This window comes from Podarcis melisellensis (genome assembly GCF_964234715.1).
Source record: "Podarcis melisellensis genome assembly, chromosome: 6".
In the NCBI taxonomy this organism is placed as follows: Eukaryota; Metazoa; Chordata; class Lepidosauria; order Squamata; family Lacertidae; genus Podarcis; species Podarcis melisellensis.
This window is the reverse complement of record NC_138538.1, coordinates 51,779,807-51,798,569: the sequence shown is the minus strand read 5'-3', so window position 1 is coordinate 51,798,569 and position 18,763 is coordinate 51,779,807. Positions and strand designations below refer to the sequence as shown.

Below are 18,763 nucleotides of genomic sequence, written 5' to 3'. Positions count from 1 at the left end.
CTGTGCAGTTTCATTAGTGTCAGATTTGTTTCTATTTGTGAAGACACCAGAAGGAAATGACAGGTCACTGACAAAGGTATGAACACCTTTGCAAATGTGTTCACACCTGGCTAGAGGTCTAAGGACTCCAATATTGGCGTGAAGCTCATTTGAGAAAGTGCGTATTTTATAACAAAGTACAGGGCAGCTTAGCATTTTGGATAATGTCACATGAACACAAATAAAAAATGCAGCACTGGAAATGCATAGTAAACAGGAGTGTGAATACAGCATTAACTGCAGAAGCCCAGGTCCTCTGTGCTGCTCTGTAACCACATGACTCCAGGTATACTCACGCTGCATTCAGTGGCTTGTCTAACTGCTGTTTTTGTAATGTCTGCAAGAATACTGAGAAGCTGCTGCAGGCACTCGGGGGGGCTTAAACTAGCACACACCAGTTATTTGCAATATGGCCAGTTTCACTATGATTTACAACACACAGCTGCTTTTCCTGGCAAGTTAAGCCAAATTAATCTAGACTTTGCTACTTGGTGGTTAATAGGCAAAGCAAGACACTGTACTCCACAGATTGGGGCACAAATTAGACAAGGGGAATAGTTGTTTAACATCTCTCCTATGGGTGGAGTATGAAAATATATTGAAATAGCATTAATTATGAGTACTAAGAAGAAGAGTTTGGATTTGATATCCTGCTTTATCACTACCCAAAGGAGTCTCAAAGCAGCTAACAATCTCCTTTTCCCTTCCTCCCCCACAACAAACACTCTGTGAGGTGAGTGGGGCTGAGAGACTTCAGAGAAGTGTGACTAGCCCAAGGTCACCCAGTAACTGCATGTGGAGGAGCGGAGACGCAAACCCGGTTCCCCAGATTACAAATCTACTGCTGTTAACCACTACACCACACTGGCTCTGGGGAGTAAAGGAGGGGGGGGGTGCAAGGCCCATTTTCATGACCATATCTCTCTGTGTGGAAGTGTGGCTTTTCATCAGCTTCAGCCATGAGAACACTGACAGTACTACCCACACAAGCCACTGTAGACCAGGCTGCTCAGCAAGCCATTCTCACAGTGTTCTGTAAAGAATCCACATTGACTTTGGTGAACATTGGTGCATGACCAGTTTGACACATGTCAACAGGCTAGCGTGACTTTTGCAGCCCTGAAATGAAGCTGGAGATCTGACAAATCTACATGATGGAGCAAATAAACTAGGACATCTTCCACTAACCATAGTCTCCTGTTTTGTCCAAACCATGAATCCATGATTACTGGAACATTTTGGTTTTTTGAGCTTCATATAATTAGGCTCACCAGTACAAAGGTATTCTGCAGCCCCAGTATTGAAGTCCAGCTCTTGAGAATGCCAATCTCATCTTCTGGACCATTACAGAATCAAGCAATTCCTATTTTTTTCTATGATACACTGGGTCTCAAACCTACCTGGCAGATGAAGTCCCATCTCTCAACCCTGGAAACCTTTACTTGTAACTCCAGGTATGTATGCAAGTGTTTATTGTGTGGTTACTCCATAGTAATGGTTGTAGTTGTGGCCAGCTGTTCTGGAAAAGCATGAATATTTTATTTTTACATTCCATGAACTAACTGGGATTGTTCCCTTCCTGCAAGTTGAGTCATGGTACTGCAAGCCACTGAGAGGCTCAGAAGAAAGAGTCATGCTCCTTTCCTAAACTCTTCCACACTCTGCTAGCACGTGTCAGGAAACTGACCAAGGCAATTTCCATTTAAAATCTGGGCTAGAAGCCAGTTTATGAAGTACTGTGTTACTTAAACACATTCTAGGTTGCATATTGCAGGGGTCAGGGAACCCCAGGGATCAACAAGTGTCAACTTGAGATAAACAGTCTTTCTTTTTTAGTTTAGCTCTCTGCCCTCAGATGGAAAGCAAGTCTGTTAATGTTACAGCCCATATTAATTTAGAAAACGATGTTGCATCCAGTGTTGGTTGTTCTCTCAATCTCATTTGAAACAGAATTGCTGTTTCCTTCTTTCTCCCCTTTCTGTGAAGAGTGTGCAGTGAAGAAAAGATAAAGATCTGTGCTTTCTCACCTCTGCAATGTGATGGTTCGGTTTCTACCTTCCCCTATACATTACATCAGGTCTACGTGCCCTGCTGCAGCGAAACATTTATGGTGTTCAAACACTAAGCCTTCCAAATGGAAAAATCAATTGGTGTGATAAATGGTTCTTGGCTGGGTGAATCTAATGAGCGAGTGACAGGTGTTACAGCAGGATTACTTTTACACATTTTCCAGGGCCAACTTAGCCATTCACTTACCATCTTGTCCCAGATGAACTGCATTTATACAACCATGGATTTTCCCTTGAACAGCTTTGCTATGGATCTGTAACATCTTGAGAAGTAAAGCAGTTGCAGAAGCAATACTTTATTAATTATTAAAACACCAAAATGAAATAAATAGCTTGCAGTACAGCTTGAGCAGACAAGGTGTTTTGACTGCGACAGCTAAACATTTGTTCAGCACCTACAGAGTGCTAGGCTTCTTGGCTGTTAAGTGTCCCCGAGCTAAATTGAAAGACAGATTTCAAGAAGCATACACCTACATTGCATAACCAAATATCTTGTTAACATATTACTTATAATGCAAATATCTTTTCTTTTTTTAAAGCAAGTAATTCATCCCAGTCACATCACAGGAATGAAGTAAGGAAACTGTGTGCTCGCCTGTTGCAAATTAGAAAAAAATAATTCATAACACATCTATTAGCCTCTGCAAGAACAACTATTGCTAGGACATGGAAATCATCACAATTATTAACTAGGGGCCAATGGTATCATGCAATTTGGCAAACAGCATTATTGGAAAAACTGACACAAAATTAAAAATAGCAAGAGGGCAAAAGGAGCACAACAATTTTCATGCAGTCTGGTGTGACTTTATTGATTACACAAATAATGAGGCCTATGGTAGTACAGTACACATAGTTTACAGCATGGCCTGGTATGCATGAAGTACATATTTTATTTTATTTTCTCTTCAGTCCTTTCCTCCCCCTCCTTCCTATAAATTCTAAATAAGTAAAATACATTTTACTTATGGCCACCAATCTAAGCAATACATTTCACTATATATCATTTCATATCTGGAATAATTTTGTATTTATGCTTCGACACAACTTTGTCAAAATATTCAGAAATCTTTATCTCTTTGTTGTTGCCAGTCCAGTCAGCTTTTTGTGCATGGAATGGGAAGGAGCACACCATTTTGTTCTTCACCCCAGGCGGCAAAATATCTTGGGCCAGCCATTTTGACAACTTTCATGATATCCATGTGGTGCAAATACGTTCATATTCTGCTCTTGTCTCTGAACATTTAGCTATGCAGCTTGTTAGTTATGATGACACAAATAATAGCAAAAGTCACATTTAAATTTGACCATTTAAAAATAAGTACCTTTACGTTTGTTTTCAAAGTGACAACTTACAGGTTAATTTACATGCTCTGTTGGTCTAAACTGCATCCACAGATACAAGGAGACAAGGGTGTGTGTGGAACAAAGTGTCCCTCATGGTCATCATTTGCAATATCAGGACACTTTGGAGGAAACTGTTGCCTAAGAGCCACTGTTCTCTCCTGTCATTCTGAGTGTCTGAAGATGATTTCTGAAAGAACACTTTAATCTACCTGCCATATCTCTGAATTGAAAAAGGGAACAAAAGCTCCGAAGGAGAAGCCAACAGAATTGTATTTGCTATGGCATTAAAGCAGCTCCTCTTACCCAGGATGCCTGAGAGCTTAATCAGTTGCAAGCCAAGCACCAGTCTGAACAAGAGAAACTCCACATGAATGCAAAACGATAGATGAATCTTCTTTAAAGAGGCTAGAGGATTATTCTCCCATTTTCTCTACAGATTCTGAATACCCACTAATGTAAGCCACAGGAACGACTTAAATCGGAACATTTTGTGCCAGCCTGAAATGTGCAGCTTGATCACAACCAACAGCCATAATCAGGTGCCACATAATAAACCAGAGACCTGGAACTTTTGTTCCTAGCTCTTATTATAATAGAAATAGACTTGATGTGTAGTATCAGTACAGTGGTACCTCGGGTTAAGTACTTAATTCGTTCCGGAGGTCTGTTCTTAACCTGAAACTGTTCTTAACCTGAAGCACCACTTTAGCTAATGGGGCCTCCTGCTGCCGCTGCGCCGCCGGAGCACAATTTCTGTTCTCATCCTGAAGCAAAGTTCTTAACCTGAAGCACTATTTCTGGGTTAGCAGAGTCTGTAACCTGAAGCATATGTAACCTGAAGCGTATGTAACCTGAGGTACCACTGTATATTCATTTATATTCACACTCCCTCAAGGTGCCGTAGGAGCCAGCTCCTAGGGCACACACACCAGTGTGGTGTAGTGGTTAAGAGCGGCAGTCTTGTAATCTGGTGAACCGGGTTCGCGTCTCCGCTCCTCCACATGCAGCTGCTGGGTGACCTTGGGCCAGTCACACTTCTCTGAAGTCTCTCAGCCCCACTCACCTCACAGAGTGTCTGTTGTGGGGGAGGAAGGGAAAGGAGATTGTTAGCTGCTTTGAGACTCCTTAAAGGGAGTGAAAGGCAGGATATCAAAACCAAACTTTTCTTCTTCTTCTCGGGGCCAAGGGGGCTTTGCCACCTCATAAAATATATGAGGTGGCTGTGTCCCGCCCCCTCCCCAAGTTGATGGGCCTTGCCATCAGGGACGCGGACTTATAAAAAATATTGGGGGGGCCCGGGAAAGCTCATGAATAATAAATAAGCTCATGAATATGCAAATAAAGTGGCGCCGCCTCCTCGTGAGCGAATAGGGGAGAGCGTGCTGCGCCTATTAATCAGCTCCAAAGGAAATTGGGTGGAGCTTTTGCTCGGGAGGGAGGGCAGGAGGCATGCAGCCCGCCCCTCCCTGTGCATTTTGGGCTGGGGGAGGGGCGGCGATGGCGCTCTGCTGGAGGGGCGCCGGAGATTATTGGGGGGGCGGAGCCCCCCCAAACGAATTTTTGAGGGGGCTCGGGCCCCCTCAAGCCCCATGGAGTTGGCGCCTATGCTTGCCATTCAAATGGTGTGTGTACACCACATCATGTGATCGATTCTGTGGGGTGGGACTTACCTGCTGCCCATATTTTATTCAAGTTGGCATCTCTGCCAGGTGCCTTAAGGCAGCTTACGCGGTCCAGGTGCTTCCTAATTTGTTCCTAATGAAAGAGATGAAAAGTAATGTTCCAGAAATCAGTTCTGATAGACAACTAAGCCACTCATGGGGTTACAGGGATTACTTGCAGCCCACTTTCACAATCTGTCTGTTGCCTACTCCTACTGTTCAGATATAATGAAAGAGAAACTCTCCTTTTTGCAGTATTTGAAGGTTAGGTCATACTGTGCTAAACAAAAAATATGTCATTAATTGGAGGGGAAATTGAATTTCAAAGATTGGCATATTAAGAAGAAAAATATACTGTTGTCAAAGGTTATATATAACAATTTGAGGAACCATACAAAATCAAGTGCAGCAGTGATAGGCAACAAAATATGCCAGAAGAGATGTTGCATTTTTTTGGATCAGTAAGGGTTCTTGGGTTTCAAATAGCTTCAAAATTAGTATTAAATGGCATCAAAATGACATTTATCTACATGGGAATATTAAAAATATATATCCACAGGTGGTAATAAGAAGGCTAGTAAATAATGGTGGTAGGCATGACTAATGAACTCTTTTTCCTACATTTACATTTCCTACCTTTACATTCATTGGCTTATTGAACCCTGTAGCTTTCTAAAACCCATCAGACATATTCATGATTAAGAGACAATATTATATATTTCAACTCCAGCAAAAAGCATGAAAGAATGAATTTGAAAAGAAAGGAAAACACAATTACTTACTAAGATCAGGAATCAGTAGTTGTTAGGCAAGCTAATCACATAAAAAGAATAACTGTGGATTTTGATACCACAAGGAATGGATGATCACCAGTAACAGAATATTTGATAAATAAATTGCTAGTCTCAAATGATGAATAGCATTTCGTATAGAAATGAAGAATAAAGCCTATAATAAATAAACAGAGGATGCATGTCAATGCATGCAGCTAAATAATAATAATAATAATAATAATAATAATAATAATAATAATAATAATTTGTTATTCATACCCTGCCCATCTGGCTGGGTTTCCCAAGCCGCTCTGGGCAGCTCCCAGCAAAATATTAAAATACAATGCAATATTAAAATTGAATTTTAAAATACAATATTAAAATCTCCTGCACTGTGCATAGGAGAGCTGTGTTAAATCCTATGGCATACATTTAAGACTCCACTTAAAAGATGTCATTTGGTCCACAGGACAGTGTGTTTAGTATATATGCCTATTACACTATGTGCCAGCATTGGAATGCTGTTCTTTGTTGAAATGACTTTGGACTATATTTTTTTGGTTCCCTTCACTTAAATAACCACAAATAACCACAACCATAAAAACTGGTTGTGCAATTTGGCACTGGAGGAAGGACTCACTGTCCCTTCCTTGACTCCTCTCAGTCAAGGAGTGAGCTGCTCTTACAACAGGATGGGCCTTCCAGTAATAGGTACATCTAATATGGTGCTAATACCTGCTCTGGGATTGCAAACCTTGATGCATGTGGTTGCTAAGATACACTTAATGTTCCTTAGAAGATTCACTATCACACCAGACCTCTGGGTAATTTCATCCCATTCTGGTACACTCTGCTCTGGTCGGGAGTGCTAATAAATAAGTAGCAACTTTAACATCGCTTCGCTTTCAAGAGGAAAAGGGCCCTCCACACCAGGTGAAGGAGCTGTAAAGATGAATATACCTAATTAACTCAAGGCTGAAGGAAAATGAAACACAAATAAATGAGGCCTTCTTCTCTGGGCCAATGCTGGTTTTAAGAGCAATGGCTTATCAAAAGCTATATTAAGATAAAAATCGTAATTACAGTGGTACCTCTGGTTACAAACTTAATTCGTTCCAGAGGTCTGTTCTTAACCTGAAACCGTTCTTAACCTGAGGTACCACTTTTGCTAGTAGGACCTCCCGCTGCCACCACCATGCTGCCACCATGCGATTTCTGTTCTCATCCTGGGGCAAAGTTCTTAATCCGAGGTCCTACTTCCGGGTTAGCGGAGTCTGTAACCCGAAGTGTTTGTAACACAAGGTGTTTGTAACCCGAGGTACCACTGTACCAGACACCTCTTGATTAATAAACCATTGCCCCAAATACAATTTTACCAGAAGTTGTTAGCTCTTGCAGGTTTCTGGAAAGGGTATGGGTAGAGGGAGTTGGTGTACCACCTAGTGTAGCACAACACCTGTGTGCAGGTTAGGCATATAGGAAGCTGCCTTCTACAGTGGTACCTTGGGTTACAAACACCTCGGGTTACAGGCACTTCAGGTTACAGACTCCGCTAACCTGGAAGTAGTACCTCGGATTAAGAACTTTACCTCAGGATGAGAACAGAAATCACGCGCCGGTGGCACGGCAGCAGTGGGAGGCCCCATTAGGTAAAGTGGTACCTCAGATTAAGAACAGTTTCAGGTTAAGAATGGACCTCCAGAACAAATTAAGTTCGTAACTAGAGGTACCACTGTACTGAATCAGATACTTCCATCTAGGTCTGTATTGTCTAGACTCTACACTAGCTGGCTATGGGTCTCCAGGGTTTCAGATGGGAGCCATTCCCAGCTCCATGTGGAGATTGGGGGGGTTATCAGTGCCCACTACTACAGTAATGGACCTTGGCAGGTGCCCCCAAATATTGACACCTGACACAAGCCGCCCCCCAATCCACCATGTTATGACTGTGCGTGTTCCGAAATGCTTGTTTTCCTGAATCTACTACGAGTTTAATCTAGACCAGGAAGTACTGATTGCTGCCTCAAATTAAATTTAATGAGAATGCTGTATTACTCTCAGCATCTGCAATCTTGCAATACTTTCACCGCTTTGTACCAAACCAGCTGTATTTGTGCGGTATTTTGCCCTTTTTCTGTAACGCCACACCATAATCCTGCCATTTTACCAATTCCATGATGCCCAGTGTGTCCTAAAGTCAAATGTACATGAGCTAGGATGGCAAAGTGGTTCTGTTCTTAAGAGCAAAAACCCACCATGCACTGGGAGTCTGAGCAAAGACGAAAGTGGAGAAAAGCAGAAAGGGTTTTTCTAAACATGAGCACACAATTAACAATACTGAAAGAATGACAGCAGGAGTGTAACCTAAAAAGGCTGTCAGATTTTTCAGAGTTCGGAAAACTAAACTGGAGGCAAAGTTTGACCTCCATGTTGCTATTCCTCATCACTGCTTCAAAATCTGGACTCGTCTTCCAGCAGGCCCTTACTCTTCCAGCTTACAACACAGGGACCATTGGGTGGGAGTACTACATGGCTCCCCAATCATCCCTTCCCTCTGGCTTCCACGTGCTGAGTGTGGATATCCGAGTAAGAAAAGCCTATCTGTGCAGTGTAGATATAGCAAGTGAAAGCGGCTTAGGTGTTAGACCTTTTCTGTACTGTCCATCAGTCTGGAAATTCATCACAGTGAAAATGAGACATGGGCAATTTTCTCTCTAGCTGGCACGTTGCAAAATAAATTGGGTTGTTGGCTTTTGTTTTGTTTTTTCATGGCAGTTTAAATCCAGTAAGTCTTTGTTCATTCTGTCCAACTATAACGTATGGAAATACAAGGGATGTCTCATTTGTTATTCCAAATGTTAAGTTGTTAAAAGACATGCTGGCACTGAAAATTACTCTTTCAGTTCCAACATTATTCAGTTGTAAGGAGCCCCTGGGATTAATTGACACCATAATCTCTTCTTGCTCAGGTCTTTCTTTCTCAACCAGAATTTAAAATAATAATAATAAAGGTCCTTGTCAAGGGTCTGACAGTAAAAAGACTAAAGGGGGTGGGATTGGATTGGTGGGGATGGCAAATGTGTGCTCATTCATCCTTCCTTTCTCTACCACCTGCATTCTAATTCAGAAAAAAAAACCACATGTCAATAAATAAAGCTGCTCAGAGGTTTCAAGCTGCAATGTCAAACATCAGCAAAAGTGGGAGGAAATGTAGTCCATCTGAAGGGTCCCAAATTCCACATCACTGGCCAAAGCAAGACCTCCCTGGCACCCATGTCCAATTCATTCCAGTTAGTATTATTTTCAAGCTTGTTCAACAGTTGCACAGTGGCAGGGTTGAGCTGGAAGCAATACAAGTGCAGGCTGCTTGGATCTGAATGGTTGCCTCCTTCAGAATGAGAATAGTGCAGTCAACTTTGTTAATTTTACTCATATGCTGAAATGTAAAAGAACTCATTCCTTTCCCACTGCCAAATTGTGCAGCTAAAGAGGAAGAGGGAAGTAGCTACAATCTGTCATCTAAATCCGCAGAGAAGTATGCTTTTAAATTTAGTTTTCTAAGTTACTGATTTTCAAGGTCTTACTTTTATTATAAGAAAGTAAGGCTGGGTGTGTGTGCAGGCAGTGATGTGGGCAAAGCCCTGCCAGCAAACGGGGCAAGTATTGTTGGTTCCATCCAGCCTTCTTTCCTTTCCCACTGCAGAGGGGGGAACCTATGGTCCTCCAGATGTTGCCCATTATCCCTGGCCCAATAGCCATGATGGGTGGAGCTGATGGGAAAGGATACCAGAAGTATCCAGGGAGCTGCAGGTTAGTCATCCCTGCATTGAGATAAAAAGGGGCACTGACCAATAAGTGACTGGGGATGTGCTCTCGGTGCCTACAGCTTGTTCAGGACTGTTGATCGGGGAATTTCTCCAAAAGCACAACCATGTACGATTCCACGGTAGTCATCCCGCCCCACCCCCTCAGCATTTTCTGCTAAGATGCAGCGGCGTGACAAACAAACATTAAAAGGCTCCGAGGAAAGTGACAAACCTGCCCAGTGAGAATTGTATTACAGGAGCCCAAAGACAGACTCGTAGAAGTGGAAGGGATCTTGCAGGGTCATCTAGCCCAACCCCCTGCTCCTCCGTGCAAGATCTGCAATGCAGGAGGGCTGCTGCCGGGAGGCCGTTCAGCTCCCGCTTCCTATCTGGGGTAAACATACCCAATCTTATGCAAATAGGTTGCAACCCTTGGGGTTGCGGCAATCCTCTGCACGCTTCCTTGAGAGTTAAGCACTGAAGCCCGACTTAAGGGAGAAGCCATACATTTTTAAATAGCAAACTCGGTTGCTGCTGCATTCCTATTCGCCGTCACTTCCTACAGCAGTGCGGCATGCACACGTGCACATGTCTCTTATAACACCCGTTCACGAGTTCCCGGAATGGAAGGGTCAAGTTTCCCAGACGCGACTGTGCACAAATACAGCTAATATCGCCCACGGGCTGCGGAGCGTGCAGGCTGCCGCTGCGTCCGCCGAATCGCTGCTTTTACTCCCAAGCAACTATGCCTAGAATAACCCCCATTGCCGCGTGGCTTCCTGCCCCTAGAGCGCCCTCTTCCGCGCAGCTGAGCAAAGCACTTTTGTTCCACGGGATGCGGACGGTTCGCTCCCCACGTCCACTTCGTAGCTATCCCCTTGCGCTCGGGGCAGCGAATTCATACGTCTGTCCGATGCACGTCCTTCCTTCCCTCCCTTTTCTCCCATTCTCTTTCCCAGCTTGAGACGTCATGTCACCACACAAACCTCCTTTTTCCTTACTCCCATTTTCTTTCCTTCCTCCCTTCTCCCGCCACTGCAGAGCTGCCTGGGCTCTCTACATTTCAGGCAACCGAGAGGTGTGTCTGCTGACATCACCAAATAAATCCTGCTCAGCAGTGCAGGGGTGTAAAATTGTTTTCAGGCGGGCGGAGGATGGCGGTGGTGATGCACAGCGTCCGGTTGATACAACTGCCTCGGAATTGCTATGCATAGAAACGGGGGGCGGAGAAAGAGGAGCTGCCCGCCGGCAACTTTGGGCCCCACCCTTCTTCCCCCTCCCGCTCCCCCGCTGCCTTTTGCAATCCAGAGATTGCGGGCGGGACGCCGGGCGCAGTCCGCGGTCGGGAAGCGCGCCTGCTTTTTGTCCCCTCTGCCCTTCCCTTCAGGTTGCGGCAGCGGGCCAAGTTGTAACAGGTGACACGCCTGGAACTAGAGGGGTTCCGGTTCCCAGAGGCTTTAGTGGAGAGTTGCCTGTAAGTGGATGGGTAGAAGAGTATGCTTTAAAATGCACGCCCCCCGCGCGCGCGCCGCATCTTGCTCCTTTCTGTTGCTTAAACAGGCTGCGCTCAGGCGATTTGGGAGGGTGGAAACTTTCGTTGAATGAGTCCCTGGACTGAGGTTTGCATGCTCCGCGTAGTAGCCTCATTTGCGCAGGATAGATTTGTGTTTTTCTCTGGCCTCCCAGTTAAAATGCTGCGAGATGTTACCATTTGAGTTTGTTCTATGGGACCCTTGTTTGGGCTGTGGTCCAATAAACCTGTGGAGGTGTTGGTTGGGGTGGGGGAGCTTCTTTCTGGGGTTTATTTCGAAAGACCTTCTCTGCTTGCTCTTCGGTGATTGTAGGTTCTTCTCTCAAGCACGCTGAGCTTTTGGGGGTTGGGTCAGAGGCGGGAAAATGCATTTGCACCCTTACAAGGTTACCAGCTGGCCAGAAACAGGTGTTAAGAGAGGGGACCATCCTTCTCATGTGCCTTTAACAGCAGCTTCATCTGGCTTTTCACAGCCTGGTGTGGAGAAAAAATTATTTTCGGGAGATCCTCATGAAGCCATCCTTAAAAGGCACAGCTACAGAGACTGACTGAAAAGCTGGCAACTCCGTGTCTTTATGAAATCATTAATGTCACTGTCTTACTCTTACAGCAGAAGGCGCTGCCAAGGAATCTGCTGTTGATACCAGACTTGGAATCTGCAACTGCCTGAACAGAGAGAGGAGGAGACCTGCCGTTTTTTTGGTTCTCTGCCTCATTAAGTTGTTCAGCTGGAAACTGGCGGTACTTGTAAAGATGACCGCAGATTGATGGCCTGAGTTTTGCAGACGGTTGAGCCCACAGGGTTTGCTTGCTTCTGACATCATTCCTTTATGAAACAAGGACTTGTGCTCAGGGAGTTGAAACCAGGGGGAGCCAGTGGAAGGGCTACAAGTTTTTGCTTTTAAAAACCCAGGCAACTGCAGTTCTCTATCCCAGCCCCTAGTTACCTCCTTCCATCTTCTCCCAATGCCTGTGAGGATGCACATGACTGTCAAGTTTTTGATGTAACTCGGGAGCCTCCCAGCTTTCTAGCCATGGCCTCCGTGGATGGATTGCAGTACCGTGCTCTTTATGAATATAAGAAGGATCGGGAGGAAGACCTGTCTCTCTGTCCCGGAGACCTGCTCACCGTCAGCAGGGCAGGGCATGCCTGTGTGGACTATAAGGAAGGGGATGAGAGAAACCCCCAAGGCTGGCTTAATGGCTTCAATGAACGTACCAAGGAATGGGGAGATTTCCCAGGCACTTACGTAGAGTACTTGGGTCCTGTGAGGATTGTGGCTGCCACGCCTAAATCAAGGCCCAGACCACTGCCACCAATGCCAACTGGGGCACCTTCCAGTAACTTATGGGGTGAGTTCATATATATATATTTCAAATGAAGTGTTTCTGTATGAGGCTGTTTTCCAGAATTATGGCAGTATTTCCTAACAGTGTGTCCTTCTGCAGCAATCTGAAGAGGGCTGTGCTCTCTAACTAGTTGGCCTTGAGCCATGCACTGAAGTTCATAGGACTTTCTCAAGCTCGACTTCCGTTGTCTGTGCACATCACTCCATTAATGGGAGTAGGGGGAATGTGCGTTCCCAAGAAACTTTCCCTGTTGAAATGTTGGCTTTGCTACTGAAGTGAGGCTTTCTTGAAAGCCCTATGATTTTACAGTTTATGGATGGCGTGGTCTGAGAGCCACGTTCTCCCAGAGCGTGATGTGTGTGAACCACTCGGGAATTTGAAGCAGGGCAGGCCAATTTTCCAGCTGGCGTGTCTCTTTTTGTGTGCAGGGTAATCATTTTCATGTGAGCAGCAAGTCACATGGCTAGCCAGATATGTGGATGCCTGTGCTGATGGTTGGGAACAATGTGTTTATACTGGGATGGGAATGGGGGGGGGGATTAGGAAGCCGCTTCTGGCAATTGTTTTTATGAGAAATGAGGCTGACATTCTGAAATGTTCCATCTCTTTGAATTGTCCAGATGACTTGTATTAAAAAAAGTCTGCTGTTAATTAAAGGAAGGGCCAGCAGTGCATCTTCATTTGAAATATCTACAGAGGATCTTGAGGGCCATTTGAGAAGACAGAATCTGGGAGGTGACTACTTCAGACCCAAGTGTTGCTGAAGGCAGTACAGACTTTGCAGACACATTTCACCCTGGGGTAGCTGTGCTCCCATTGTGTGAGTGTGGGAGGGCTGTATTCTCTCACTCTTCAAATCAGTATTCCAGCCATGAGATTGATAATGATCTATAAGATCACATGCATGAGAGAAAATCGTTTCCACAATTATTTTTATTTTTTCAGTGTATAGTCCAAATTATGATTGACAAGTTGTGCTCCAAAAGCTGCACGCAGCTGTAAATTCTCTTCGGACAGGTATAGCTTTTATTTTAATTTTTCAATACAGACATCTTTACCCTTTGTGACCATAGGAATAAATTGAGTATGTTTGGTGGCAAAGAAAAAAAGCGGGGGGGGGGTGGCCTTCGGTGTTAAGCAACAAGTTGCTTACCTTTGTTGGAGCTGGGGGATGTGATTGCAAAATATATCAGGTAATGCTAAGTCTGTGTTTTAACTTGTGGATTCATTCAGTCATGTTTTTTGCTACTTGCACCGTGGCAGGGACCTGAAGAGAGAGTGAGTGGATAGAGACACAGTTGGGACTACCTAAGGGCATTTGTGGACAGCATGGTCTGTGTTAATTCAGCACTTAGCTCTTTGCACTCATGTAAACCAGGTCTAACCCAGGGTTAGGAGACTCCTGCAAATGTGTTGGCAGTAAGCTGCACACTGTGGCCAATGTGAACTCCATAATGCAGAGCACACAGATGGGCAGTTGGCCCAGGCCCACCAAATCCTTTGGAACTGCTTGTATCATTTTTATTTTATTTATCCTTCTCTTCCGCCCACGGAACACCCAGAGAGGATTACAAACCAGGGGTGGGAGAGCAATATGTTAAAACAATAGTATAATAAAATGCAACATCATAACCACTCAAGGCCCACACATTTTTCTTCCCCAACTCACGTACACCACATAAATATGAGCTAAAGTCTCCTATTTCCTGCATAGAATTTCCATGGTAGATATAGATGTGCTTCAGCTACATGTTAGCAGGTGTATAAAGTTAGGTGTTTGTGCCCATTAAAATCTTACATGAAACAGCCTTTAGAACAGGGGTGGTGGTGTGTATGCAGTGACTATGGACTTTCAGGCTACTAGGTTTTGTATGAAAAACGTACAGTGTGTATTGCTAGGCGGGGAGTGTGCAGAAGGGCAGAGAAACTGTCTAAGCAGGAGTATTTGGTGGAGCTAATGATTTTGAAGCGGCTCCAGTATTTAATCAGAGCCATAGCAGCTGTGTTGATCCCATGGAAGAAAAAACTCAGAGCGGTGAGGCAATACCTTTTATTGGACCAAGCAAAACTCAATATAAGAAACACATTCAGGTTAACACAGCCCTGTTCTTCTTATGCAGGCATATAGACAAGAGTGAAAGATGAACATTATACTCCCAGGCTGACGTTAACCCGTTAGAGTTGAGTTGAATACAAAGGCATAGAATGTTTAACTTTGGAAGAGAGGAAACTTTCCTGTCCCTTGTTTTGCAAATCTTCACCTGGTTTATGGCACAATCTCATACCTGTTTACTTATAGGTAAGTCACACTGATTTCAGTGAGGCTTCCCAGGTAAGTGGATATAGGGCTGCAACCGTAAATTCATCCTGGGCATGTAATTTGTGGTGCGTATACTAGCCACATGGCAAATCACCCTATTGCTGAGGATGTGAATCTTAAAAAGAATTTATTGCTTGGCCTTGGACTCTGAATGGGAGGGGGGCATTACTGGTTTGTTTGTTTGAGAGTGGGGCCCTAAGCTATAGCTTGTTTAGCTTATACGTAAATCCGGTGCTGCATATTTATGATGTTTCGGGGCTACTTCTGTGTTTGGTGTCGCTTGGACACCTGTAAACCATTTCCTTCCCTTTACCTTTTAATTTGTATACCGCCTTTCTATATTACTAAACACAAGGCAGTTTACAGCAACAAAATATACAACAAAGAACACACACTTTATCCCATCCAATAAAAAAAATCATAACAAAATAACTTTAAAATGGAACGACTTATATCAAATAAATATTCATTCATCTATTAGAATATAATGGTACACAGTAAAATTAACTCTCAGAACATCAGCAAATAATAATTAAACAGAATTTCACTCTTAACAATTATAATAAATACTTACTAAACTATTATCAATAAAAATAACAATGCATAAAATACCACAATGCTTACAAAACCATGTAAAAGGATCAAATTGAGAAACAAAGACATACAACTGATATAACTTTTTTTTTAAAAAAAATCACTGAACTCTTTTCACAGCTGTTTCTGCTGTTCTTAAATCTATGGCCAGCTCAGCTGGGCTTAATTGCAAGTGGGGAAGGCGAGGCTGCTCTTCTTTGCACTTCCTTACTGAGGAAGCTGACTTCTGCTCAATTATTTTAGAGTTCTTATAGGGTTTTTTTGGGGTGGGACTTTTCTAAACAACGTCCAGCCAGGAGTACTGTGGACAGCAGGTTTGTGTTCCTTTGTCATTTTATGAAACATCAGTTGTTGCCTGTAATAAGTATGCCTTGAACCGATAATTCCTAGTCATGTTGACGTGGCGGAAGAGCAGGATTAGGTCCTTAATGTATGCTGCTTTCAGGAATATGAACAAACTTAGTTAGTCTCTAAGGTGCTACTAGACAATTTTTTTTTTATCCCCCCCCCCCACTGCGTCAGACCAACACAGGCTACCTACCTGAATTCATTAATATAGTTATTTTCAGATGAAGTGTTGATGTGTATACAATTCTGTTAAATAATCAATGCCACAAACTTAGGGTACCCTTTGCAGTCAGTAAAAAGATTCAGGAAGTCTCTTATTAGAATATCAGTAGTTAAACAGGACTACACTTTTGCTGTTTCTTTTTCTAACCCTGTAGTTAGAAAGATCTGGGAGGAAGCTCCATTGAATTCAGTGGGGCTTACTTCTGAGTAGACATATATTGTATTGTTATAGAGACTTTGCTTTGTAAAAACATCAATGCTGTATTAAATGAGACAGGATCGTATTGGCTTCCCAGCTGAATAATTAAATAGAGCAGAATATTGACCTAATAAGTTGTATTCAGTGTAGCATTAAGTGAATATTTTAATATTGCCCATAGATGCCAGTGTCTGTACTGGTTCTCATCTAGTGCTTTTAACAGTAACTTCATACATTGGAATTCAGCCAATTAAACTTTCTTTTAGGTGCAACTAAAGTGAAGGGGAAAGCTTAATTAATTTGTGCATGTCAGACTGCTGCTCCTTAAAGTTGACAAATCTTCGTCCGCTTGATGTTTCCCCTTCCAGCTAGATATCATCTGGTCCAGAACTAAATTGCAGCGCAAGGCCACTGGCTCTGTTGTTGCCTGGGAATTTAAGGATGCTCAATTGATTGCCTGTTTTATTTGTTGGGTTGCTAAGCCCAATATGGAGTGTCTAAGACAGGTGACAGGAATTGATGGACTGCTTTAAGGTTATGGATTCCTCCTTGGGAAGAGTGGAGTCTGTAACAGTTTCACTTTTATAATGTATTATTAATATCTTGCCTATTGCTAAGCACAATGCCGTTGTCTGATCAAAGGTAGTTTGCAGAGGATTATGAAGAGTTTTGGCCAAGGGGGAAGACAGGATAACTGGAAGTGTGAAACTGCTTTTTGTTTTCATCACCTCATTCTCTCTGCAAAATTTTGACTCTCTTGCTGATTATGCATCAGCTGTTTTATCATGCACTTGGTTTTGTTGTACTTAAATTGATTTTATTGTATTTATAGTTGTATTTATCTATATTTATATCTATATCATCTCCACAAACACTTATATAAGCTTATGATAATTTTTCATAGTTCTTGGATGCTTTTGTCATACCTCACTCTGAGCATTGGTACTTATTAACTGTTTGAGCTGACTGATTTGTACACACACACAGGGAACTCAGAGCAGATTGTTTCCTTTAAAGAGCTGCTTGTCAGTTTAAAGAGGAGACTGGGCCTCTGAATTGGAATGGACAAATAAGTTAATTTCTGGTCTGTGTCACTTTCACATGCATACCCATAAGTGCATTTCTGCACTAATTTACAAAAAAATTAAAAATCACATGAAAATTTGCATCTAAATACATATTGTTAAATGTGTCTTCTCTCAAAACACACATTTCTGAACAACTTTTTCCCTAGAAACAGGCATTTCTAAACATACTGTACCTCAAAATCCACGGGTTTAGATGTACAATGGTACCTCGGGTTACATACTCTTCAGGTTACATACGCTTCAGGTTACATACACTTCAGGTTACAGACTCCGCTAACCCAGAAATAGTGCTTCAGGTTAAGAACTTTGCTTCAGGATGAGAAAAGAAATCGTGCTCCAGCGGCGCAGTGGCAGCAGGAGGCCCCATTAGCTAAAGTGGTGCTTCAGGTTAAGAACAGTTTCAGGTCAAGTACGGACCTCCGGAACGAATTAAGTACTTAACCCGAGGTACTACTGTATTTTATATTGTTCATGAGCTGAAAACTGTGTTGCAGTGTTGAGAGAAGTGTAACATTTGATGTTCAGCTATTTTCTGATCCACACCTTAACCTTCAAAGGTGAGGATCAGGTCAGCTTGTATCAGAATGTGTAAAGATTAAAATTCTCAAGCCATCCATTCATCCGAATCATTGCACTTCTCCAGCAGCTCCCCTCTCACAGTGCACACCCACAGTGCCTTGCTCAAGGCGGCATATGTCTGACACACTTTCTGCCTTGGGCCGTGGTGCTGGTTGAGTCATACCTTTGCTATTGTGAACATATGGAGGAATTCTAATGCTTCATTGGTCACAGAGGTTGTTAATCGAACTGTGAAAAAAGTGGTTCCTAACTGCAGCCAAAGTGGAGACAGCCTCAAATTGACCTCAAACTGGAGCTCTCGTCATGATTTTTTTCTCCCTAGAAAAGGATCGCTGAGTTTGGGACCCTGTTCCTCTTTTGAGGGCCATCAAAAAATGTAGCTTTCTTCTGTTCTACACAGTTATTGCCATAGACAGCAGGATGTATGGTGCTAGATGGGCCATTGAGTATATTAAAATATGTGGATAAATAGGCTGTATTCCCCCCCCACCTGTTCCAGTATGAGAACCAGTGTGGTGTAGTGGTTAAGTGTGGTAGACTTGTAATCTGGTGAACCAGGTTCACGTCTCCGCTCCTCCACATGCAGCTGCTGGGTGACCTTGGGCTAGTCACACTTCTTTGAAGTCTCTCAGCCTCACTCACCTCACAGAGTGTTTGTTGTGGGGGAGGAAAGGAAAGGAGAATGTTAGCCGCTTTGAGACTCCTTCGGGTAGTGATAAAGCGGGATATCAACTCCAAACTCCTCCTCTTCTTCTTCTCCACTTCTGTTCCTCTAATTCTGTAGTTCTCTTCATCCCCTTACATTCTTTTGCATTTGTACACCTGTTAAGAGTTCAC

The 18,763-nt window shown here is 43.3% G+C and overlaps 1 protein-coding gene and 1 long non-coding RNA gene across 4 annotated transcripts in view; one reads left to right on the top strand and one right to left on the bottom strand.

Annotated features, from left to right (window-relative positions):
* Positions 1 to 2,731: 2,731 nt before the first annotated feature.
* Positions 2,732 to 10,055, bottom strand: LOC309371420. Its single transcript, XR_014169092.1, has 3 exons — positions 9,928 to 10,055; positions 5,126 to 5,210; positions 2,732 to 3,675 (listed from the first exon to the last, which is right to left on the bottom strand). It is a non-coding gene; the product is annotated as an uncharacterized lncRNA (long non-coding RNA).
* Positions 10,056 to 11,016: 961 nt separating this feature from the next.
* Positions 11,017 to 18,763, top strand: part of LOC309371366 (phosphatidylinositol 3-kinase regulatory subunit gamma) — a 244,109-nt gene continuing 236,362 nt past the window's right edge. The window contains exons 1-2 of one of the 3 annotated variants that reach the window (XM_081913946.1): positions 11,017 to 11,169; positions 11,837 to 12,579. In XM_081913946.1, coding sequence (XP_081770072.1) covers positions 12,261 to 12,579 — 319 coding nt within the window. In that variant the 5' untranslated portion in view covers positions 11,017 to 11,169; positions 11,837 to 12,260. The remainder of the gene's footprint in view (positions 11,170 to 11,836; positions 12,580 to 18,763) is intronic. The other 2 variants (XM_081913944.1, XM_081913945.1) reach the window with 2 other exon arrangements.